This window comes from Melozone crissalis, unplaced genomic scaffold (genome assembly GCF_028551555.1).
Source record: "Melozone crissalis strain CALT ecotype California unplaced genomic scaffold, PUWL_Pcris_2 ptg000038l_1, whole genome shotgun sequence".
Lineage (NCBI taxonomy): Eukaryota > Metazoa > Chordata > Aves > Passeriformes > Passerellidae > Melozone > Melozone crissalis.
In genome coordinates, this window is record NW_026535816.1 from 3304114 (window position 1) to 3329009 (window position 24896).

At 42.9% G+C, this 24896-nt stretch overlaps 1 protein-coding gene across 3 annotated transcripts in view; it reads left to right on the forward strand.

Moving 5' to 3' along the window:
- Positions 1-24896, forward strand: part of NAV2 (neuron navigator 2) — a 369470-nt gene that overhangs the window by 321949 nt on the left and 22625 nt on the right. For all 3 annotated transcript variants that reach the window (XM_054283739.1, XM_054283737.1, XM_054283738.1), the window contains 10 exons: positions 1213-1504; positions 2445-3147; positions 6636-7103; positions 8093-8158; positions 9371-9415; positions 11490-11650; positions 14883-15071; positions 21669-21721; positions 23197-23220; positions 23330-23404. In XM_054283739.1, the coding sequence (XP_054139714.1) occupies positions 1213-1504; positions 2445-3147; positions 6636-7103; positions 8093-8158; positions 9371-9415; positions 11490-11650; positions 14883-15071; positions 21669-21721; positions 23197-23220; positions 23330-23404 (2076 nt within the window). The remainder of the gene's footprint in view (positions 1-1212; positions 1505-2444; positions 3148-6635; positions 7104-8092; positions 8159-9370; positions 9416-11489; positions 11651-14882; positions 15072-21668; positions 21722-23196; positions 23221-23329; positions 23405-24896) is intronic.

Consider the following 24896-nt stretch of genomic DNA (forward strand, 5'->3'; position numbering starts at 1 on the left):
TAATCTTACAGCTTCTCTGTGCTGTGTTTTTCTGTTTATCCAAAAGGAACAAAGACTGTGATCTTCGTAATGCTTTGGGATATTTAAAATAATTTCCTTTTACATAAATTATTCCTTTTGCCTACCGCACAGTTCTGAGCAGTTCACCTTCTGCTGAGGCTGCAGGGCAGAAAGGTGGCACCAAACCTCACCAAAAGCCATCAGCCTGCGCTTGGAACTGCAGGCAGGTGCTGAACTGTCAGTCCCTTTCATGGTGCTGTGGTGCTTGGAGAACACTTCAGCTGTGAATTTCTGCTCCTGATCAGTCAAATGGGTGGATATTTGTCATTTGTGCCTGATCACAACATGGTTGGTTGTGGTGTTACCACATTCAGCAAATTTAACCAACAGCATTTGACAGGAGTAGAATTCTAGAAGAGTAATCGTTAGCAGTGGGAAATATTAATGCATATATATATAAAGTATACACATATATATAGGGTAGTGTATTTAATGTAAGCATTTCTGAGATTTTGGCAAAGGTTTACTAATGGGAAATTTTTCAATTTAATATTGAGCTTAGCAAAATTCTCCATAAGAGACTGGTTACAATCAATCTGTGCAAAGAGTAGGGGAAAAAAAAGTCTGCAAGAGAAACTAAAGTAATTTATGCATTGAAGTCAGTCTCAAGTATTGTTAGAAAGTTTTTCTTCAGTCCTTGGGTGTCCTTCTACTATGTTAGGTTAGAATTAAGAGCATTCCACATATTCAGATCTGTTCCAAAAGCTGCCTCCTCATGCTCTGGAGATCAGATTGCCAGACAAGAGATAAGAAAGCAGCAGGAACAAAGGAAGGCTGGCTGCACAGGTTTGAAATGCTTTTTTGGCATTGCAGTAAAAGGGTTTGTCAGAAATTTGAGATGGAGGATTATAAATGTCATGGAGCTGAATCTGTCCTTTATACATCAAGTAGGGTTTTTTCCCCCTTTATTCATTCCAAGGAGTGTGGCTGTTGTGTTTTTTTGTATTTTTCTTACAAAGCATATTAAAAAAACATGTCATTGCTGGGGTTAATTTCTTGCTGTGACATTTCTTCATCAAAAGCATGTCATGTTTGTTGGTACTCAGAGATGACTGCTGAGCTGATGAATCAGGGTGGTGGTTCCTCCTTAGGAAGCTTCTTAAAAGAAAGACTTGCTCTGAAAGTTGCCTTGCAATTCCTTATCTGCCCTAGACCGACGCAGAGAAGCATTCCCAGGTGGAGCGGAATTCCTTGTGGTCGGGCGATGAGGTCAAGAAATCCGACGGGGGATCTGACAGCGGCGTAAGGATGGAGCCGGGCTCCAAGTGGAGGCGGAACCCCTCGGATGTGTCGGACGAGTCTGATAAAAGCACTTCTGGTCGGAAGAACGCTGCTATTGCCCAGACGGGCTCCTGGCGGCGGGGCATGTCCGCTCAGGTTGGCATCACCGCGCCGAGGCCCAAACCTGCAAGCACCTCAGGCACCTTAAAGACACCTGGAACAGGTGAGAGAAGGCGTAGGGGGTAAACAAGCCAAAAATGTCTTCAGTGTGAAAACAGTTTAAATACTTTGCAGAGGCAGAACCTGAACTTCAGGTAATCCTGGCTGTATTTTTAGGCATTGCTTTAACCTAAGCGGCATCTTGTATGTCCACGTTTCTATTTGTGGCTGAAAATGTGTATTTCGAATTATTACACCCTGCCAGTTGTTTTCATGAAAAACTCTGGTCTTAAGCCAAACTATTTATTTGGCACAATATGGCTGTGTGAAGAATAAATAATATAATTTTAGTTTTGAAAATCACTGTTTTTTAAAATCACTGCTAACCAAGAGCATACAATATATATGGTTGAGGAGATTCTCTCCCCCCCCCAAACTAAACAAGCATGTTTGTTTATACTAAACCTGATTTCTGGATTTTCTTTTAAGTGTATTAATGATTTTAGCACTTGCAGGTGTGTGAATGGAAATTGATTGAATTTGCATAATCAAGTGATATGATTTAATATCTCTCTTTTTATTAGGTCTTGTACACAGTTGTATATGAAAAAGTTAAAGTTACATACTGTTTTGAACAATACAAATGCTTTAACAATGCCTTTTAGGGAAATTATACTATCAACCTAACACTACTAGTGCATAATGATAGAAATGATCTATCTGTGGTAGCTACAGAGAGAAACTTTTTTTTCTTATCTGTCACTATTATGTGAGGCTGTTCTGCTTTGCATATCCTCAAAGGCAAAGGCACCACACACTTTCTTTGGCAAGTCTGCATGTGTAACTCACTAGAGTGGCATGTAAGCTCAGTGCAGACTAGATCATAACTTTGAACCGCACTGCAGTGGCTAGCGCGCTTTTGCTTTTCATGCTGCTTTGAGTTTCATCATTTGCTTGATGTTTTCAAGTCATTAAATATTAGAATTCTTTTTCTATTTTTGTAGGGAAAACTGATGACGCCAAGGTATCAGAAAAGGGTAGACTATCTCCTAAAGCTGGACATGTTAAACGTTCCCCATCAGATGCAGGACGCAGCAGTGGTGATGAATCCAAAAAGCTTCCCACAAGTAACTCTAGGACAGCTGCTGCTAATGCTAATGCATTTGGATTTAAGAAACAGAGCGGGTCGGCCGTAGGCATGACCATAATCACTGCCAGTGGGGCAACTCTCACCAGTAGATCGGCTACCTTGGGAAAGATCCCCAAGTCATCTGGACTCATGGGTAGGACCACTGGTCGGAAGACTAGTGTTGATGGCTCCCAGAACCAGGATGATGGCTACTTAGCACTTAGTGCACGAACTAATCTCCAGTACCGTAGCTTGCCCCGGCCCAGTAAATCCAGTAGCAGAAGCGGAGCTGGGAATAGATCTAGCACGAGTAGCATAGACTCCAACATAAGCAGCAAGTCAGCTGGGTTGCCTGTCCCTAAAATCAGAGAGCCTGCCAAGGTAATCCTTGGAAGCTCTCTGCCAGGATTAGTCAATCAGACTGATAAAGAGAAAGGGATTTCGTCTGACAACGAAAGCGTGGCTTCATGTAATTCTGTTAAAGTGAACCCTGCGTCACAGCCTGCTGCTAGCGGAGCTCAGAGTACCCACCAGCAAGGAGTCAAGTACCCCGATGTGGCCTCTCCCACCCTGCGCAGGTAGGCACAAATTCCTCCGTTCTGCAGTGGCGTTGGTGGGAGCTCGATGAGCAGCACTGCCAGCCCGGCCTGGCTGGCCTCGGTGCAGCACTTTCTATTCAGTGGCTTACTTCAGGGTCTCGGTATTCACATTTAATTTCACACAAACAGCTGGGCCAGCATTGTGGATACGTAGGGCGTCACGCGACAGCAGCAGAAATCCAGCGCTCAGGGAAAAAGCCAAACCTGTCTGGCAGAAGCTGTGGCAGTTACAATTTGAGTCACCTTGTTGCAGAAATCATACCTCGAGGCTTTCATCTGTGCAGATGTCACAGATATAAGAATTTTCTTACCTGAAGGTTACTGAGGAGTTCTTGCACAGATGTATATGTAACAAACCTGGAAATATTCCAGTCGTGGATCAAATAAACCAACGACTGGAGGGTTATCTCAGATTTTCGTGATGACAGGGGCATTGACCTGCCAGGCTTAGATTCACCCAAAGCAAACTATTATAGCTTGTGTGGATTAGCCCAGTATGTTGCAAGACTCAACATTTTAGCCTGTGAAGATGAACCCTAAATAAAATTGCTGTCTAAGCTGGGTTAAATTTTCTTATTTAATACTATTTTTTGGACAAAAATCCTGTCTTCTATTTCTCCAAGAGTACCCCACACACTAACATTAACAAATAGTTAGTGAGGAGCTGATTGTTGATGCAGTGTATATCAGAGCCTTGATATTGGTGAAAAGTTCTGTTAATATTATTTTTCAACTGAATTTGAGTAGCTTGTGTGTTTCAAGTTGCAGTGTTTTGCATTTCATTTTGTCGTGATGCCCATATTACCCATACAGTTATGCTCCATCATCCTGCTTCCAGTGATGTGAGAAAGCCCCATTCCATCTGAAGCACCAGTGCAAGCATAATGGCTGTGATGGCAGCTTAGGCTGATGCTGTGAGCTGTTTTTAGATGGGTGGTTTTATTTGAAGAGTCTGTGTGAGGATAATTGAAGATACTTTATTTTGTACCTGGTTAACAATAGATAAGCCGTGTACTTTGGAACATGAAATTTTCATCAGTAGCTAGTTCAAAACTCCAGTAGGCCTTTCACTTCTATAGGATACACAATGAGAAATGCAGATTTTCAGTGTTTTCACTGATTTCAGTGTGCCTCAGGCACACTGGTGGGAATGTGATTGGGAACTTTTCATTACTGAAAAGCTGCATTGCTGGCTGTGTAATTGAAACGCTACATTAGAAATACACGAAACTTCAAAGAGCAGACACTGAGGCTCAATTTAACTATTCCCTCATTTGATTTACAATTTCACACTTGAATTTTCACCAGCCTGTCAAAGTTGTCATGTGTTGAAATACATCAGAGTTGAACTGGGCCTCATCTGCTTATTACTGATTTCTGGGATGACAGTAAAGAAGATTTTGAGCTTAATTTTTGTAGTTGAGTTGCAGATATTGTTTTTTGCATATTTCCTCTTGGCCCTGTATTTTTTTTGGTGCTACACAGTGAATTAGTACCCATACCTTTGTAATGGTACAGACTTACCTATAAGTTTGCAAATATATGTAACTTCCATGTTGTCATAAACAGGGGGTAGCTTAAAAACAGCCTGTAAACAGTTGTGTGGGTGTTTGGGGTTTTTTAAGCTCTGGAATGCTTTCTTTAGGAATGGCTTTCCCAGTGCAGCTGAAGAGGATGTATGCTCTGGCACGGGAATACCTTGGGGAATGCACTGAGCTGGTGTAGCTGCTGAGTGCCATGGAATCATGGACTGGTTTGGGTCAGAAGGAACCCTGAAAATCATTTTATTCTGATTGCCCTGCCATGGGCAGAGAGTCCTTCCACTGTCCCAGCTGGTTCAAAGCCCCACCCAGCCTGGCTTTGAGCACTGCCAGGGATCCAGGGGCAGCCACAGCTTCCCTGGGCACCCTGTGCCAGGGCCTGCCACCCTCACAGGGAAGGATTCCTTCCTTACGTTGATCTGAACCTGCCCTCTCCGTTGAAGTGTTGTCCAGGTGCCCTGTGGCGAGTACATACCTGCCCAGCCCAGGTGTGTTTCATGCACTGGAGCTGCAGGAAGCACCTGTGCAGCCTCGGCACTGCAGCTGGGCCATTCACAGCATCATTCCACCCCTGCTGACCGAAGCTGGGCCCTAGCAAGGCTTCCTCCTGCTGCCCAAAACTCCCATAAGGCAGCCTCTTGACTACTTAAACCCAAAAATAAGTCTTTGGGGAGGAAGGGAAGCAGATCAGCTTCTCCTCCCGAGCTCTGGGGATGAGAAGCAACATCGGCTTGATGGTTTCACAGCTCCTGTGTGTCCACTCTTCCCTCTCCCTGCTATAGCTGGGCAGCAGGAGCTCTTTCTTTTAAAATGTGGGCTTGCTCCAGGTGCTGCAGGTGCCCAGCTCTAACACAGCCTGTGTTCCTGGGAAGTGATGGACAAAGTGACTTAGTGTCCCGGGGTCCAACAACCTGGGCATGCTCCAAAGCAGAAAGTTCTGCCTGGTGCACCCCTAAGTCTTCAGGAGCACTTGTGTGTAAGTGCTGTAGTCCTCTATTCTGAAAGGTTTCATCCACAGTGAATGATAAAAAAGCAAATCTATACAGGTGTGTGTGAGGAAAACTGTGGCTCCAAATGTAGTTACAGGAGCCAAGAGACAGAAACAAAAGCAGTGTCTTGGGGTGGGTGTTTGAAGCTGGAGTGGAAGATAATGCTTCTTTCCTAATTCTGAAGATCAGTTTTGGAATGATTGATAATTTAGTCTGAAGCATATTTACTACTGAGGCACTTGGGCACTTCTGAGAAGTTTCCCATTGACTGTTTTTGAGGGCACTGGGGTCTTTTCTTCCTTGGCATGAGCTGCATCGCAGGCAGCAGTGATGCTGTGGTCAGCCTCCTCCATCCCCTCCCTCCTCCACTTCTGGAACTCACCTAGCTTTTTACTAGCCCGTTCCAGGTGCCAAAAAGCAGGTAACATCACATTCTCCACTAAAAAATACTGTTCCCAGCCAGCTTGGCTCATGGAATGAAGCAAGCCTGCGTTTGGTATGAGTACAGTGTTGCATCCCAGCAAAAGCTGCTTCTGTGAGGAGCATTTGGTGATTTGTGCACAATTTACCTGTCAGCAAGCTTCCAATCTCTAGTGTTCCATACATCAGATTGTTTGTTTCTCTGGTGCCCTTTTTCCTTAAGGAGCAGAAGAGGAAGTGGCAGTATGTCAGTTCTGTGAAGCTGTATTTAACTTTGTGGAAGTATTGGTTGATTCAAAGGTGACACACCTGAGATAGGTTTGGTGCTGTTGTAATTGCCTCTGGGCTTCATTGAAAGGGACAGTGAACACAAGGAGATTATCAATGTATAGTTGCATATGTGCAATCTAGGATCATGTACTCAATACTGGTTTTCTGAAGCTAAGATGAAGTAGAAGATATCCTTGTGCTTACTGTTCCATTTTATGTATTTTTCATGCTGTCTTCTTTTTTACAGACTTTTTGGTGGCAAGCCTAGTAAACAAGTTCCCATCACAACAGCTGAAAATATGAAAAACTCAGTAGTCATCTCCAACCCTCATGCTACCATGAGCCAGCAGGGTAACCTCGACTCCCCATCTGGCAGTGGTGTGCTGAGCAGTGGGGGCAGCAGTCCCCTCTATGGTAAAAACACAGATCTCAACCAGTCTCCGCTGGCTTCCAGCCCCAGCTCTGCCCACTCGGCTCCTTCCAACAGCTTGACGTGGGGTACCAACGCCAGCAGCTCCTCTGCAGTGAGCAAGGATGGCCTTGGGTACCAGTCTGTCAGCAGCCTGCACACCAGCTGCGAGTCCATAGACATCTCCCTGAGCAGCGGAGGCGGGCTGAGCCACAACTCCTCCAGTGGCTTGATTGCAGCCTCCAGGGATGATTCTCTGACTCCCTTCGTCAGAACCAGCAGCGTTAAGACCACGCTGTCTGAAAGGTTGGTGGGTTTCTCTCTGCTTTCCGTGTGTTTGTATCTCGAGTGGGAATGAACTCCTGGCAGCAGTAGCCAATGCTGCAGATGCAGATCAGGTAATGCCTCTTAGCAGACAGTGCAGGTAGCTCCAGGACTAGAACACACAGATCAGTTATTCCCAGAAAGGACCCCAGTTCAGAGCAGGAGGATGGGGTCAGAACAGGTTTTTATTTTGCTGTCGCAGCCAATGTGACAAGTTTTTTTTGCTACCAGATCCTTCCAAAGATCCGCTTTTAATTGAGCTGGTAGTGGTATTTTTAAAAACCTTCCAGTTTTGATTTGAAAAGTCAACCGTTTCCTGTTAAACTTTTTGATTGTAGAATTTGATTACTTTCAAACTAGGGGTGATGCTCAAAAGACAAGTCCCCATCTCCGTAGTCACTTGATCCCTTCTCATCCTCTCCCTGCTGTCTTGTCCTATCTCCAGTTGTTCACTGCAATATTTCAGTACAAGCATTCGTGTGAATGCTTAGTGAATCCTGTTGGAAGCTGGATCCAAGTGAAGAACAGTCAGCTGGATTGTGTTTCAGACTGATCAGTTGCCCAGCTCTGTGCACAATGAGGTTCATGGTACCTGTGTGGGCACAGGGTGGGCACTGGGAGGAGGCTGAGCAGGAGGGAGGGAGCAGGGCTTTTCCAGTGTCAGAGCTGGATCGTTGCCACGCTGAGCTGGCACTGGGCTGAGCTCTGCAGGTCTCTGAGGGACCTCCTGTAGATGAAAGTAGAACCCTTCCAAGCCCTGGAAATCAGCTGTGTCCTGGTGTGTAGTGATGAGTTCAGGTAGCAAGATTTTTGTAGCTGCGTCTCAATGGAGAAAATTGCACCCGAATGTAATGTTCTGACAGTTTGGGGTTCTGTTTGTGTTTTATTATAATTCCTTTTTGTTGCTTCATCTTTTCATTCTAATACTCCTTCTTCTCTTGTTTTCTGTCTTGTTGGACTGCTCTTTCTAGCCCTCTTTCCTCCCCTGCCGCTAGCCCCAAATTCTGCCGAAATACTTTGCCCAGGAGACAGGACAGGTAATGCTGTCTCAGGACAGGAGTATGCTCAAGGCTGCAGGTTTTGTTGCCCATCTCAGTGAAGCAAATTGTTTTGTGCCAGACTGTGCTCAGTTCAGTGCTCTGTTGTGTTCATCATCCAGGTGTGAACTGACACAAAGACATGCCAGTGAGAGTCCCTGCAAACACCCATCTCCCCACCCAAATCAGTCTGGAGAGCGCTATACAGCACAGTTGGCATGTTTCTGGTGTTGCTCTCATTTCTGGGATGCCCTTTGCTTTGGGGGGCTATTTTTAACCCACCCTTCATATCTTTGCCACAGGCAATTTGGAAGTCAAGCCCTTTTTTTTTCCCCTATGAATGTAAACTCTCACTAGCATTTCAGCATTCCTCTGGCATGCTGCTTTTCCCACTGCCTTTCTGGCCTGTCCCTTTTGTTGTGAAGTCCCTGTGTCATTCAGTGTTGTCAGTCTCTTACTGCAGCTTGGCTCATGAGTGTTTTCCAAGTACTTTGGTACTTCACAGTCATCCTTGTACAAATGAATGTTAAAGTTAGGAAAAGATGACACGAATCTAAACATTCAAGCTCACTTTTTCTCACTGATGTAATTTTTATCCCAGTCCCATGCTGTAACTTAGCTATAAGGGTTGTCATTTAATTAATTTACTTAACCACAGGGGTATTTTCTTTAAAAACAAATTAACAGGCTCTGCTTGTCAGTTGTAAAAACATAAACTGAAATAGTTGAGTTTTGGGCAACTGATCGGTCCATTTTACTTTGCTAATGGAACTTAGACTAAGATTTGGAAATTTTAACAGTCTGGGCTCAATACCTCTTTACAGTAATTAGGTGCAATCCCTAAAGGGTGTCTGCTGAAAGAAATGATGGGAAGGTGGTTTGGACTAGAATATTCCCATGAGGTTTTACCAATAGCCTGCTGAAAAGTGTATTTTTAAACACCCATTTGATGTCTAGAGAGCCATTTTTGTTCATTGTGGGTAGGAGGAACAGTGCAGTGAGGTTGTGAAGAGCTGTGGTTCCTTGGCATGGTAGCAGCTGCATGTTTGTGCCAACCCCACCTGGTGAGGAGGTGTGTGCATGTTCCTGCAGGGAGGCCCCAGCACCTTTTCCTCTGAAGAGGCGATGCAGATGTTCGTGCGTCCTTCGTCCTGATCTGCCTCCTTCCCTTTTGTTCTTCTCTGAAGTTCTTTTCTTTTAACTTTTCTGCAGCGACCCACACCTTGATAGGAACACTTTGCCTAAGAAGGGACTCAGGTATTGGTGTTTCCACGTGGTTTAACATCTTCTGTGGTGGCTTTGGAGTTTGCTTTGTGTTTCTGTTGTGGCTGCTGGTGATGGTCGCAGTTTGCAAGAGGTGGCAACAATACTCTTCCTTTCTTCTTCCTTTCCTTTCTTCTTCCTTTCCTTTCTTCTTCCTTTCCTTTCTTCTTCCTTTCTTCTTCCTTTCTTCTTCCTTTCTTCTTCCTTTCTTCTTCCTTTCTTCTTCCTTTCTTCTTTCTTTTCTTCTTCCTTTTCTTCTTCCTTTCCTTTTCTTCTTCCTTCTTCCTTTCCTTTTCTTCTTCCCTTTTTCTTCCCTTTTTCTTCCCTTTTTCTCTTCCTTTTTTTCTTCTTTCTTTCCTGCTCTCTTTCAATCCTCAAAGGAGGCCATTGGCAACTGAGCTTTTTTTCATCCAGTGGCCTCACTGCTTGAGCAAGAACTGTGGCTTTTGCTGGCTTAATTGCTGAAAAGCATCTTGAACCATCCCTGGGCTTGATTTAAAAACATTAATGTTGTTGTTTCTGTGCCTATTACATGGAATGACCTGAAATATTTTTTAACCTTGAGAACCTTGGTGTTGTGATATAAATAAAAAGATTTACAAGATCATGCCAAACTCTTCAGAGCAGCCTTGTCCCATGAAGCTGAGTACTAAAGGCCTTTCTTAAAATGGCAATTTGTTTTAATGTTTCTCTGGTCCTCAACTGTGTCTCTAATAAATACTCTCTTCTAAGACCAAAACATTTGAGTGCTGAAGAGGTAGGTATTAATGCTGACAATAAAAATAAATCTGTAGTGTGTTAAGGTAACATGACTGTTGAAAGCCCCTTTCTAAATAATCTCATTTATATGCAAAGTTTAAGAGATGCAGATTGTCAGGGATTGCTGCTGAAGTGTTGAGGCATAAGCAGGAGAATGAGTTTTTTGTATTTTTTGTATTTTTTTAAAGCAGATTGACTTTACAATTATTGCAGTGTTCCCATTGTTTTAAAATAATCTTAATAAGTGATATCTTACTGTAGGGCATTTACTTGAAGGTAATCAAATTAATGAAATAGATAATATCAGCAAATAATAGGCTCTAAGTTTTTGGAAGGAGAGCTAGGAACTCATAAGTATTTGTCCAAAGGCAATGCATAGCCCAAGACAGACACTGAATTCCATCAGCAGAGAGTGTGACAGACACTGAATTCCATCAGCAGAGTGTTTCCATGAGGCTCTGGCTGTTGGTACCTGTGCCCTATCACGTAGCCCACAGAACACCTGTCCTGACACACCTGTTTTTCACACATAGACACAATAAATGAAACCTAAGCTGAAGCCAGGGGTTTTTTTTTGCCACTGATGTTGGCACAGAACGTGTTTCTGCTATTTTCATTGCCTTCAGAAAAGGCTAAACACAGCCTCCTTTGTGATGTTTCAGTGCTGTTGGTTTTGAACTAAATGGGATACACCTCCACAGGCCTTATATCGATGTCTCTGCAATATGAAATATTGGGTCACAGCTTGTTAAAAAAAATCCTGATAATGGCTTTGTTGACTTGAATTTGGTTATAATATCACAAAAAGTCAGCTAAGGTTATTGATGTACCAAAGTATTTAAATAGTGTTAGAGTTTTGGCATAACTTAGGGAAAGATTTTCCAAGTTACAGTTTTATTTTTAAATCATATGATGTAGCACACACTACCTTTTATCCTACAGTGCTACACAGCACAACTTCTACTTGTAACTTCTGGTTCACTCTGGTTTGGTTACACCTGAAGCCATAGGAAAAGAGTTTGTGGTTTGGTCTTTCCCCCCAAACAGAGGCGAAATGAATTAGGAACATGTTGGAAGAGCTTGGAGCAGCTCCTTAATTCAGAATTCTAATTGGTTTAGATTATTTAATCCTTTAATTTCGTATGAGGATTCTTCCTTTTTTCTTTCTCTCTCTCTCCCACCCCAAGCCTTGTGACATTTCATGGTTGGTTGAGTTTTTTTTTTGGGTTTTTTTTGGGGTTTTTTTTTTTAACAAAAAAAAACAGATAAATATCAAAGTTCATGGTGAAAAACGTGTTTGTTTTTGCAGGTATACTCCATCCTCCCAGCTCCGCAGTCAAGAGGATGCCAAGGAATGGCTCCGGTCCCATTCAGCAGGAGGACTGCAGGACACTGCTGCCAATTCTCCATTTTCATCTGGATCCAGCATAACATCACCCTCTGGAACCAGATTTAACTTCTCGCAGCTTGGTGAATAATTATCTGAATAATCACAGCAGTGCATTGTGTGTCCTGAGAACAGCATGTTGCACAGGATAATTTCCTTTCAGCAGCTCCCACATTGCACCTGAGGAGGCACTCTCACTGAAATGAGTGTGACTAATTAGCATTGTTATCTCCTGTGCCCAGAGGTGCCATTCTTGCAGTAACTTGGATTCTCTGGGACTAATCAGGTTCCCTAATATAAATTGTGAGCTTTGTAAACTGTTCGGTAGAGCTGTGGTTGGTATCACACATTGGGGTGCTTAGAGGACATATGATGTTGCCTGCAGATGTTGCAGCATCTATAATTCTGTAAAATCCAAGCATTTTACTTACTGTGTGTGCCAATCTCATCAGTTTGGTATCTTGTCTTTGTCTTTTTCAAGTGGCTCGTTGGAAAATTGCAGAAAGCTCAATCAAGCAATCTATAAAAGTCAGGGGAGTTTCAAGTCAGAAAAAATACCATTCCTTCACTTAAGTTCTTCGATAAACACGTTTTAAATTAGGGAAACAATAAATGCTGATTGGCAGGATCCATGAAGCATTGCAGGTTCTAGTTGACTGTGTCAGCAGTTGAAATAACCTGATTTAAAGTGCAGAGATGGTCCTCATCTCTGTTGGGCTGCTTAAATATGACTTGTTGCTTTGCAGTTTCTTCAGGTTTGTAAATTTCATCTTGAAGTGACATCTGGAAAAAAAATACCTGTTTGTTTCTGGCTTTCAAAAGCCCCTCCATAATAATTAATATTATTGTCTAACATAAATCTATTGTTTATAGTAACTAATTTATAGACAACAATTATGTGCAAAATAGTTAAGCTTGCACTTGTGAACTTCTTGTGGGAATTTGGAGCAGATTGCACAGTCACTTATTTCTAGTGCAGTTTTGAGTTGCAGTAATGACATTCTAGAGCCTTTCTTTGAGTGTTCTAGAAAGAAACACATTCAATAAGTGGCTTTAAGTAAACTGACACTTAGCAGAATTTCAGCTGAATGTACACACAGCATGACTGCATTTCCAACAGCTAGCAAACTGTCAGGAAAGTTCATGAAATTTAAAAAAAATAACCAAAAAGTGTTGTCAAAAGCCCAGAAACTTAACTCTTTATGTACAGGGTTAGAGATTATTTGTATTAGCTTCAAAAGCTCTTTGGCCACAAACTGCAATGAACACTCAAAAAAAAAAAAAGAAAGTATGTTTTTCTGTGTTTTTAAGATGAGAGCTTCGAGAAATTGGAATAAGAAAGGTCATTGGATTTAATTTAAGAGCAAATGATGCTATGAAATTCAAGCACCTGTGAACTGAATTATCCTGTTTTCTACAACAGTCTGTATCAGTTGATGGTCTATATAGGAACAGGCAATGACAGCACACCAAGAGGAACCAGGTGTAAAATGATTTTGTTCTCTTTTTTTACCCACAAATGAACTAATTCTTAGTAAATAGCAGGCATAATTTTAGCACAAAAGCTCTTTTGAGAAATGTGAGATTGCAGTACTTTTGTACTCTAAACACTGACTGGAAGAATATTGGCTTTTAAGGCAAAATTAGTATTTTACAGTTCTCAGGACATCATAGCTGAAAGTTCTGAACTGTACGGCTGAACTGTACAAGCTCTTTATATTTGTGACTAAAATACATAGAAAAATGTCATTTTCTTAGAACTTGAAGAATTTGAAGAAGGTAAGTCCTGCTCTTTACAGTCAAAATACTACAATTTTTGTGGAAGAACAGTTCCAAATTAAATGATGAATTAATTAATTAACTAGTGAATGAATTAATTAACTAATTAATGAATTAGTTAATGACAAGATAATTTACTTTCAGTCTTCTATACCTGGGAGGTGTTAGTGAGGTGATTCAGCTTGTTTGTGGAATTATGGACACACAGTGTTTAAAATGACCTTATTTGACTTGAGTTTTCACATGCACTGGCCTAGTTTGCACACCCCTTACTTGAAAACCAATGAAGCCTGGAGAAGGCAATATTTAAAATTTGTGTCTTAAAGTGGAGGGCGAGGGGGGAAGAACCTTTGCTGGTGGAGGATGACAGAAGGAGAGCAGGAAAGGCCGTGTTGGTGGCACTAAGGGCGTGTGTGGTGTTTGTGAGGGTCCCCAGGATGAGGGAAGAGATGAGAATTTGACTCCCATGTTCCCAGAAGGCTGATTTTTCCTTTTTCCTTTTTCCCCTTTCCTTTTTCCCCTTTCCTTTTTCCCCTTTCCTGTTTCCCCTTTCCTTTCCTTGAAATTTCCTTGAAGTTTCCTTTCCTTTCCTTGAAATTCCCTTTCCTTTCCTTGAAATTCCCTTTCCTTTGCTTTCCTTGAAATTTCCTTTCCTTTCCTTTCCTTGAAATTTCCTTGAAATTTCCTTTCCTTGAAATTTCCACTGCAGCCTGGCAGTGTGTGTTTGTTGGTTGTGGCAGAGCAGCCGGCAGCGCTCAGCGTGTTTGTTGGTTGTGGCAGAGCAGCCGGCAGTGCTCAGCGTGTTTGTTGGTTGTGGCAGAGCAGCCGGCAGTGCTCAGCGTGTGTGTTGGTTGTGGCAGAGCAGCCGGCAGTGCTCAGCGTGTTTGTTGGTTGTGGCAGAGCAGCCGGCAGTGCTCAGTGTGTTTGTTGGTTCCGGCAGAGCAGCCGGCAGTGCTCAGTGTGTGTGTTGGTTCCAGCAGAGCAGCCGGCAGTGCTCAGTGTGTGTGTTGGTTGTGGCAGAGCAGCCGGCAGTGCTCAGTGTGTTTGTTGGTTGTGGCAGAGCAGCCGGCAGTGCTCAGCGTGTGTGTTGGTTGTGGCAGAGCAGCCGGCAGTGCTCAGTGTGTTTGTTGGTTGTGGCAGAGCAGCCGGCAGTGCTCAGCGTGTGTGTTGGTTGTGGCAGAGCAGCCGGCAGTGCTCAGTGTGTTTGTTGGTTGTGGCAGAGCAGCCGGCAGTGCTCAGCGTGTGTGTTGGTTGTGGCAGAGCAGCCGGCAGTGTGTGTTTGTTGGTTCCAGCAGAGCAGCCGGCAGTGCTCAGTGTGTTTGTTGGTTGCGGCAGAGCAGCCGGCAGTGCTCAGTGTGTGTGTTGGTTCCAGCAGAGCAGCCGGCAGTGCTCAGTGTGTTTGTTGGTTGCGGCAGAGCAGCCGGCAGTGCTCAGTGTGTGTGTTGGTTCCAGCAGAGCAGCCGGCAGTGCTCAGTGTGTTTGTTGGTTGTGGCAGAGCAGCCGGCAGTGCTCAGCGTGTTTGTTGTTTCCTTGCAGCCAGCCCCACGAGCGCGGCGCAGCTGAGCCTGTCCAACCCCGGCATGCTGCGCACGCACAGCCTGTCCAACGCCGACGGCCCCTACGAGCCCTACGGCGACACGCGCCTGCGCAACAGCTCCGTGTCCCTGGACGACAAGAGCCGCGCCATGAGCCGCTCCGGCTCCTTCCGCGACGGCTTCGAGGAGGGTCAGTATGGCATGGGGCCGGCCTCGGCTGCTCCAGACGGGTTACGTGTTCGCCCTCGGGCGTTCAGTGTGTCTTGTCCGTGGTACAAATGGGTGTCAGGACCCAGGACATTCCTCTGGGTGATTCCGGACCCTGGCAAAGAGCTCAAAAACCTTGGCACGGAGTCACAAACACCTGTGCCTTCCACTTTAGCCCATGGAGAAAATTGCCAACTTTGTGTGAGGAGTTACAAGCCCAAGAGTTTGAGTAGAATGATAGTGAATTTGTCACAGGGTGAAAAAGTAGAATTTTGGGGATTTAGAATGGGGGTTCAAGAGGCAAGATGGAGCAATCTGAGCGCTTTCTTCTTCTTCTTGTCCTCCATCTTCTGCTGGGATGGTGACACTTCTGGATTGGTTTAGGGTAGAGACAGACTGTCTAACATAGGTGATAGGCATTGGAAAATTACTGTAAATAAAGCACAGGTAGTTCTTAGTATAAAAAGCCAACACCACCCCAAGGGCAGGCACTGTGCCACTGACTGACCTGCTGGACAGACCTCAGCAGCTCAGAGAAGGAATGGAATAGATAAAAGCAAATAAACAGCCTTGAAAAACAAAACAAACTAATCTCGACTTCTTCAGTCGCAAGGCTAAGAAAAAAAAGACTTTGTAATTCCTTGGGGTCATCTCAACCACAGAAACCCAAAAGCTGTGAGTTTTGCAGTGTTCTACTAACAAGCTACCAAATGGATGTCTTTCTATACAAGGTCTTTTCAGGCTGAACTATCCAATTAAGAAATGACACCTAAATTATTTTCACTTTTAGCCCAGTAACTAATCATTCGAAGTCCGCAGTGTAGACTTTTTTGTGCAATTACAAAATATCACCCAAACTCAGGAAGAGGAAGGAATAAGAAGGTAAAGAAGAAGGACCAGCTTGTGCCCTAAAACTTCCGTCTTATTTTATATATATATTACTATATTCTGAAACCCCAAACTCTACATTTTCTGACACTATAATGTTACACACTTCTAATCAAATCCACACCTGTAATCCCAGTGCTATCAACCAATTTTGGAAGCCTTTTCCATGGCCTCAGGTCAAATACAGTGCTCTCCTGGGAGTCAGAGTCTGTCAGCACAGAAAGTGTAAAATTCTCAGTGTCCAGCACAGAGGGTGGCCTTTGCACGGCACTGGGCACTACTGTGTTCAGACACAGCTTTCTCAGTGTGGAGCTCTCAGTGCTGGCTGAAACCATAGTCCTGTTCGTGGCTGTTCTGGTTGTAGAATCAGAGTGTTGGGAGAGACCCCCTGGGATCATCAAACCCAGCTCCTGGCCCTGCCCAGGGCACCCCAACAATCACCCCATGTGCCTGAGAGCGCTGTCCAAGCACTCCTCAAGCTGTGCCAGCCTTGCTGCTGTGGCTGCTTCCCTGGGGAGCCTGTTCAGTGCCCAGAGCCCTTTCCTGATGTCCCCCTGAACCTCCTCTGACACAGCTTCAGGCCATTCCCTGGGGTCCTGTCACTGGCCACAGAGACAGATGGGAATGATGACAGACAGAATGATGTTTATGCAGTGATTGTGTTGGTCAGACACAGAAAGTAAGTGTTGTACCTAGACCTTGGCTGTTCTAGAAATGGCTTAAACATATCCTGTGCTTCAATTTTTGTGCTCTCAGAACGACTGTTTCAAGCTGAGAGTCAGCCCATCAGTGTTTCTTCAGCAGGGGTATTCTGAACTTGCACTTCCACATTTCTGCTTATAGTATAGATAAGTGATATCAGTTGGACTGTTTCTATCCCAGTAATTTTTCCAGTATTTAAACTGTACTCAAACAGTCTTTGATTTTGATTTCTGCTGAATGTCCTGGTTTGATACAACAGATATTCCAAAGGGGATTGAGTAGTTCTTTGAAACATCTAGGCTTGTCTATTTAGTGCTTCATCATCTTTTCAGATATGTAACCACACCTGATAAAAAGAACCCATGTAAGCGTAATAAGAAAAAGCATTTACCTAGAAAGGAATATTTAGTTTGGTTGCTCCTGATCAGGCATCCTTGTAGCTGTAGGAGGAGCAGCTGTGAGCACACAGTAAAATCCTCAAGCATTGCACTTTGAGAAGTCAAGCATTGAGGGGCTCATAGGAAACATTTTCAGTGTTAACTCTTTGAGTCCTAAATCTCCTTGCTGGCAAGGGTTGGGAGGAGCTTGGTTGTACTTGACAGGCCACACAAGCCTTTGATGGCTCTTTCCTTCTGGAGACCTGCACTTACTCAGCACTGTTATACCAGTGCCCTGTGGCTGTTGCTCCCCAGGAACCAGACCTGCATGGGAGCCACACTTCCAGAAACCTTGGAGAGCTGCAAAGGGCCTGCCTGGACATTCTGGTTATCCCAGCACGGCTTCTTGCCATTGGAGAAGGTAGAAAATAGGTATTGGATGTGTCTCTGGAAAGATTAATTAATTAATTGGTTATTGAATTTAGTCAGTCTAACTTCAGTACATTTTGTTGTATTTTAGAGGTCTGTGGCTAAGGATTTTTAGTAGGGGTTGAAAATTATTAGAATAATGCCACAGGGCTAAAAGCTGGGTCATTGCAGGAATTAACCTTTGTTTGCTGTCAGAAAGCTGAATGTTCATGAACAGTCAAAGGCTGCCACGTGCTCAGTCAGTCAGTCAGTATAGTCTGGGAAGGAATTTGAGTCTGTATCCATGTTACACTTCAGTAATTTACCAGAAGGGCTACTGCAGCAAAATTTACTTGGGTTTTATTGAAGACATCTTCCAAAAAATTGTAGCCTTGGTCTTTTAACTGTGCTCAAGATTGCAGCAAGTCCATTTTGGCACATTGGAGGTTAAACTCTCTCTTGTAGTTCAGAAATTCTTGTCCAGCAGAGAGCCTGATTTGGATAAACATTTCATAAGTATTGCATGTTTGAAGACGAACCATTTAAAAAAAAAGAAGAAAAGGAAAATCTGAAAAGACTTAGGTGAAATGTTCTATGAAGGGCTTTTTATTCATTTGAAAAAAGTAATAAAAAGGAAGTCCAAGAAATATCCACTAAGTTATGGATTTGAAAGTGGTTGGAAAATACCACTTTTATACCTGAGGATGGAATCTGACCGTACAGGGGACATGCTGAAGGTCCCTTTCAGATTTTCCTCAATTTTTCACACCTAAAACTATAATAATGTTTTACCATATGGATTGAATGTTTAAGTGTAGTCTTTGTATTTTTGTCTTCAGGAGAAAGGTCTTCCATCACCTGCTTACCAGCTCCTGCTTATTTCTCAGGTCTAAGTGGCTAAGTGTTTCTGAATATAGCAGAGGTTTGCCTTCACCTTGAGAGAATAGATTTAAAAGTATTATAGAAATTCAAATCTGTGGTTAATGAACAAATTGATTTTATACAATCATCCAGTGTCAACGAAGCAAATCCAGGTCTTAAATGAAGCTTACCAACCTACTTCTTAATTATTTCCTAGCACACAGTATTACAAGGCATTTGTTTCTCATTAACCTCCAAGCAGGGCCAGGGTTTGTTCTTTAAAGCCTTTTCTGCTCTTGTTTCTGGGTATGAGGAGCAGTCATGTTCTCTCACAGCACAGCACGTGGGTGAGAGGTTGGTCAGCCTTGCAGTAACTCCTGTGGCAGACAGGGCCAGCAGGAGCAGGCTCCAGACTCGCCAGGACTCCCTGGGGAAAAAGCACAGCACAAAAACTGAGTGCTCTCCTGGCTCTCCAGTTTCCCCACTCTTCCCCAGGAGCTGGGCTGCCACTGGCTCCAGCCTGAGAGCAAAAAAAGTGAAATTCTTTATCGTTGGAATATAAATTGCTACTCCTTTTTGTGCTACTGACTGCAACACCAGTTTTTTTTTCTGCTTTCTGGGCTAGAGCCTTTATTTTCTAGCATCAAAAATGATAACATGCTTGCCTGTGCATTTACAGTGTTTTAAAATAATAGCTCCAGAGCAATTGGGTTTGTGGGCTGCATGCAGATGCATGCTGGCTGCAAGAAACAGGAATTGCATCAGGAGCATAACTGCCTTCAGGCTCCTAATTTAATGGCCTTCAAGTAGCCATCTGCAGATCCTTTAAAAAGAAATTGCACAAGTGTATTAACTCCTCAGTTGTCCTTGCAATGAGAACTCTGAAATGCTGTACCTGTTCAGGCGATGCAGGTGAGTCACCATTCCTGTGTCTGTGCTCCTTAGGGACGTGGCTCATGATGGCCTTGGCAGTGCTGCCTTATCTTAGAGGCCTTTTCCAACCGAAATAAATCTGAGCTTCTCTGTGATGCTGGTGTTTCACAAGGCAGGAGTAGGATTCCCAGAGTTATATGTTCTTTCCCTTTTTTCTTATTTTGCATCTTCTCTCCTGTATTAAAGTCCCAATGTGATCTTAAAAATTGCAGCTGATGCTAACTCTGTGTTGTGTCTGACCAAGTCCATGATAAAGTTTCTGTTTCCTCTCTGGCCAGTTGGTAGGGCTCTTTTTTGGTTACATCTCTATTAGGAAAAGAATTCAACAAGGAGGAACATAGGGAGGCAGACCAGAAAATAATATTATATTCCCTCTGTGAGTCCATTTGTGGACTTAGGCAGGATTGTCTCACTTTGGACTTTCCATCTTGAAAATCTTAAGGGGAAAATGCAGGTAAAGAAAAGTGAGAAGGAGATCTTAAGCACAGAACATCTGTGATGTAAAGTTAAAATAGAAGTCTTCAGCATGGAAAGTGATGGCTGAAGCAATGTGTATTGAATTTTTGTTTGTTATGAAGACATTGGTCATCCCTTCCTCCTGTTAGCACAGTGGCATGGAGGCACTCCAGGAACTTACTAATTCAGTAGCAGGTCTGACACAACTGCAAAGGATTGCATGTCTGAACACAAGAGAAGTTTCCATTGCAGACAGAGTGTGTCGGTGGGTTCAGTCGCAGGTGAGGGAGTTAATGGTAGGCAGGTCACAGCCACAATAATGGCCTGGCTGCAGTTCCCACCCCTGGAATTTCCATCTCTGCTGATTCCCACAAGGTGCAAAGCTGTCCCTGGGGAATAATCTCTGTGTGTCTGTCTCCTCTTTTCATTCCTTTCAGTACACATGGGCTGTGCTTGCAGCCAGGGCTGAGCACACCATAGACAGAGCCTGCCTCTGACTCACACCACTTATTTTGTGTTCTTAGTGCAGGATAGTCCTTCATGTGTGACTAGAAAGATCATTTTAATTGAAAATATGATTACCCAGAGAAAGCAAATGGATGTGAGGGGTTTTTTTCACTTTCTTGTGGGTTTTCTAAATTATCTTAAATTCCTTCAGAAGCCAACTTAGACCTTGTTTACTTCTCCTTCCAGTATTGCCTTAGGATATAATGTCAGTGGGAAAGCAGAACCCATTTATTATGAATGTAGAATTGCTCTAGGTAATTAAAGCAAAATGGCAGCTTTTCTAACCTTTTTTTTTGCTGGAGGACTTAGAAGAAAGAAAAAATTATTTTATGCTATTTCATACGATTTGTGTTCAGTTACCTGAATTTTGAATGAAAGTTTCAGTTCAGTACTATTTGTTTCTAAAAATAAAAATAAGGGAAAAGTAATTTTGCATGTTTCAGTAGCAGAAAGAATAGCTTCAGATACTTTTTTCAATAGTGTAATAGGGAATGAAATGATGCTGTATTTATATGTAAATCCTGGTGTAACAGGCATCAGCATGGTAACAACCTTGAGAATCACAGAATAGTTAGGGTTGGAAGGAACCTCTGAAGATCACCTAGTCATCAGTGTATATGTAGGTCCTTTATTGAATTTAAATGCAAAAATTGCTTGAAATGAATCCTTTTCCAGAAAGTTTTGTAGCTGTGTTTTCACTGTTAATTTTTTATGAGAGAACAAACTTTGCCTTGTTGAAACAATGTCCTTGCTTTAGAGGAACCCCAAGAAACCCTGCAGGGAAGGGGAACGCTGGGCTCGTTGATGCACGGGTGCAGCTCCCTTAAGTCAGCAGAAGGAAGATAAGCTGCATTTAGTGGAGAATTCACAGCCCCAAAATTAGACAGCTTTTTGTCTTGGGTCCTCCACGTCTCCTCCTGGAGCTGCACGCTGGAGCTGGGTGTTGTGGTTTCCTCAGGACTTTCCCATCTTGGTCTGTGGCTTAAAAATAAAACCAAACAAACCTCAGTCTCACCTAAAACTGAAGATTAAATACTTAGATTTAATTTTGTAATCCATTCTGCATTTCTTGGGGTTTTTTTAATCTTGAGTAAGCCCTTTTGCAAGAATTTTAATATAAACTATCCAGAGAAATATCTATCTCTGAACAGACCTTCATCAAAGCTTTTGTAAACTTTCTTGGCCACACCTAATTTTCCCAAAAAACCAAGTCTTATGAGAATTTTGAAACAGCTTTACCAAATCTGAGGTTATGGATTGTGTCAGCTGGCAATGCATGCTTCAAACCATACATTATTGGTACAAGATTATGATTAAGTTTATGATGGATGATGAAATTTGTGAAAGTATTTCTACAGCAGATTGGAGGTTTACAGGGGATGATTTATGATGATTCCACCCTGTGGTTAGTGCACTTGAATTCATTGTGTTTATTTTCTTTCCTTTAGTGCATGGTTCTTCTCTCTCTTTGGTGTCCAGTACATCATCTATTTATTCCACAGTGAGTATAATGAAATTAATGTATATTTATTCATCAAAATGACTGAATTGGCTGGTCTTGCTGTGCTAGTTTGGCCATTCAGGGAGCAGGAAAAAAGCAGTTTTCATTTGACTGTGTTCTGAATGCTATCTAGGAAAGGAATGTTTATGTTCTTGGAGATGCCTGTGGATATTTAGCACATCAAACACAGACTTCAATGGCCTACAAGCAGCCATTGATTTTTTGAGTCTATATTTTATGCCACGCTAAGTAGGTTTTGCTACAAAGCACCTTAGTAGATATGAGGAGATTTGAACTTTGTTACTTATAGCATCCCAAAACTTGCTGAATAAAGTCATCCCATCCTTATATTAATGATTTACTACTAAAGCAGTTCACTTTTCAATGCACAACTATGAATAATTCTAAGAAAAGGTAATTTAGTCACTGTCCCAGTAACATTTTCTCCACAAGTGTTTATTCATTTTGGTTATCTGATCCTGAAATGAGGCTTGCTGGAGTCTGACAATAGCAGGGGAGCACTCAGAGCTTCAGGTTCCTGTGCCTGCTGCAGTAGTGTGTTTGGATGGGTGTAACTGTCCTGGTGGCTGGGAGTGGGCATGTTTCCTTAGGAACAGTGGAGTGTGTGACTTCCTGCCCCACACTTGTCCTTGGCTGGTAACTGTGGTTAGAAACATACATTTTCTATGTTTCTAAGTGTGGTTGGAAAACAGGAAGTGCTATGGCCACAGCAGCCACAATTCTGTCATGCTGACCACAGTGGATGCTCAGTACATCCCCTTGGCACCCTCACAGCTGCCTGGGTGTCCTCACTGTTTCACTGCCACAGTGCCTTGGCAGCGCCCAAGTGGGAGGAAGTTTTCATTTTATTTGTTTTTCACATCACTTTAGAATGCAAAAGTGCCACCTCCTTCCCATGGAGAGCTGAGTGTGGGATGAAGGGAATTGCCCAGCATCAGCCAGGTTCTGTGGGATGAGGGAATTGCCCAGCATCAGCCAGGTTCTGTGGGATGAGGGAATTGCCCAGCATCAGCAGGTTCTGTGGGATGAGGGAATTGCCCAGCATCAGCCGGGTTCTGTGGGATGAGGGAATTGCCCAGCATCAGCCAGGTTCTGTGGGATGAGGGAATTGCCCAGCATCAGCCAGGTTCTGTGGCAGCCCTGGTTCTTCAGAGCCTCGTGCAGTCCCTTGTGGACAGAGCCAGGACTTGTTCACACATCCATGATGAGATCACTGGTCAGCAGGCTGAGGTGGAGCCCAAATTCCTTCCTGCAGAAGGAAGGACCTCCAGCAGCCTGTTTTCTTTTTCCTCGAGAGTAAATAAGTTAGGAGATGAAATTAGACTGAATACGGATGAGGGAATCCAAAACAGGGAGTTCATATTAGAATTCTTGAAATACGAAAAGATAATTTGCATAAATTTGTCTGGCTGGTTATGTTGTAATACCCTCACATGCTTCCTTTTATTTTCCAGCCTGAAGAGAAGTGCCAGTCAGAGGTAGGAGCACATCCTCTTTGACAAGCAGAAATGCCACAGTGCATTGTCTGTGCTGCTGTTTCATTTCTCCTTGCTGTGACGCTCTAAAGTGCTCTCTTGAAACCCTCAGATTCGCAAGCTGCGCAGAGAATTGGATGCATCCCAGGAAAAGGTGTCAGCTCTGACAACTCAGCTGACTGCTAATGTGAGTATGATAGTGGAACCCTGGAAAAAGTTAAAGATGGAATCTAAAATGTTGGGCTTTGTGCTTTCCCAGATCAACTGCACCTGTGTAAGCAGTATGATAAATTATATAATTGTTAGATGTGATGATTGTTTAATAATTAAATGTAATTATTATACAACCATAAGAAGAATAGTGAGAAACTGTGTTGGAAATTCAGAGAGGGGCTAAATTTATGTATGCAATAGAACAATATAAGTTTAATAATTAACATGAAAGTTATGTAACGATAGAGTATAAAACATGATCATTTCAGATGTATGGTCGGAGTCAGATTTGGGTTGAATATACCCCGGTTCCCAGAGCTCTTAATAAAAAGCACCGCATGTAGTCCCCGTGATTATGTGTTTTTGAACGCTAACAAGTACATTGACCTGGAATGCATTTAATGCAACAATTACCACCCAGCTTCTTGGGAGTGACAAAAAGATTTCCTGTGTACAACATTCAGTTTGTATTACTGATGTGTTTAAAGAAATAACTGCATACATGTGTGGGACACGTCCAAAAATAGCATCCTCTGCCCTACGAAATTATATAAATTATATTACACTTTTCTTTAAAAACTGAGGTATAATATTAATTTGGCTTTATACCTGTGTAAGCCATCCTAAGGTCTCCTGAGAAGATCATTGAGGACAGGGTCTTTTTTTTAAAACAGTGTCTTGCTTTGACATTTGGGTGGGATGAGATACAGATAAAGGTTATAACTGGTAGGAATAAAAGTTAATAGAAACTTGGACTGAAAGTTTTGCTTTTTTTGCATTATGCTTTTCTGTTGCATAAAGATGTGGCATGATAAATAATACTGGCGGAAGGGGCTCTGGAAACTGATTTAAAGTTAAGCCTGAAGAACTGAGATACCTGACTTTTTGTCAGTGTAGACAATACTTCTGTTTGTTCCTTTCAGGAATTTGAGGGATAAGTAATTTAAGACACTCAGGGGAAAAAAAATACTTGGAATCCAGGAGATGTTGAGGCAATACTGCATGACCCTGAACAAGTTTATTTGTGTGTTCTGTGCTGCAAGTCACAGATAGCAGGAATCTGCAATACAGAAGCTTGCAAGGAAAATAAGGAATTCTAGAGTAAACAAGCTGGAGATGAATAGCAGATCAGATCATCCTGACATCCTGGTTTATGGGAATGAGTAAACATCAGAACCTGTACTGCTTGAAGGGGACTTCCCTGTCCATCAGCTCAGGAGAGATTCAAGGGGAAATCTGTGCTGTCCACTCCAGGCATCACAGTGCTTCATCCAGCTTGGAAATGGGGCCAGAAACTAGGAACAGTTATTGCAGAGAAGTCACAGAAAAGGGCTTTGGCTGAATGAAACCACTTAGTTACTGTCCCAAGAGGAAAAAGAACAGTTTAAACATCTTTCAAAAGTTAAATCTTGTATTTGCCTTTCAAATACAAAGGGGATGGATACAGGAATTGGTTTTCCCCCAGA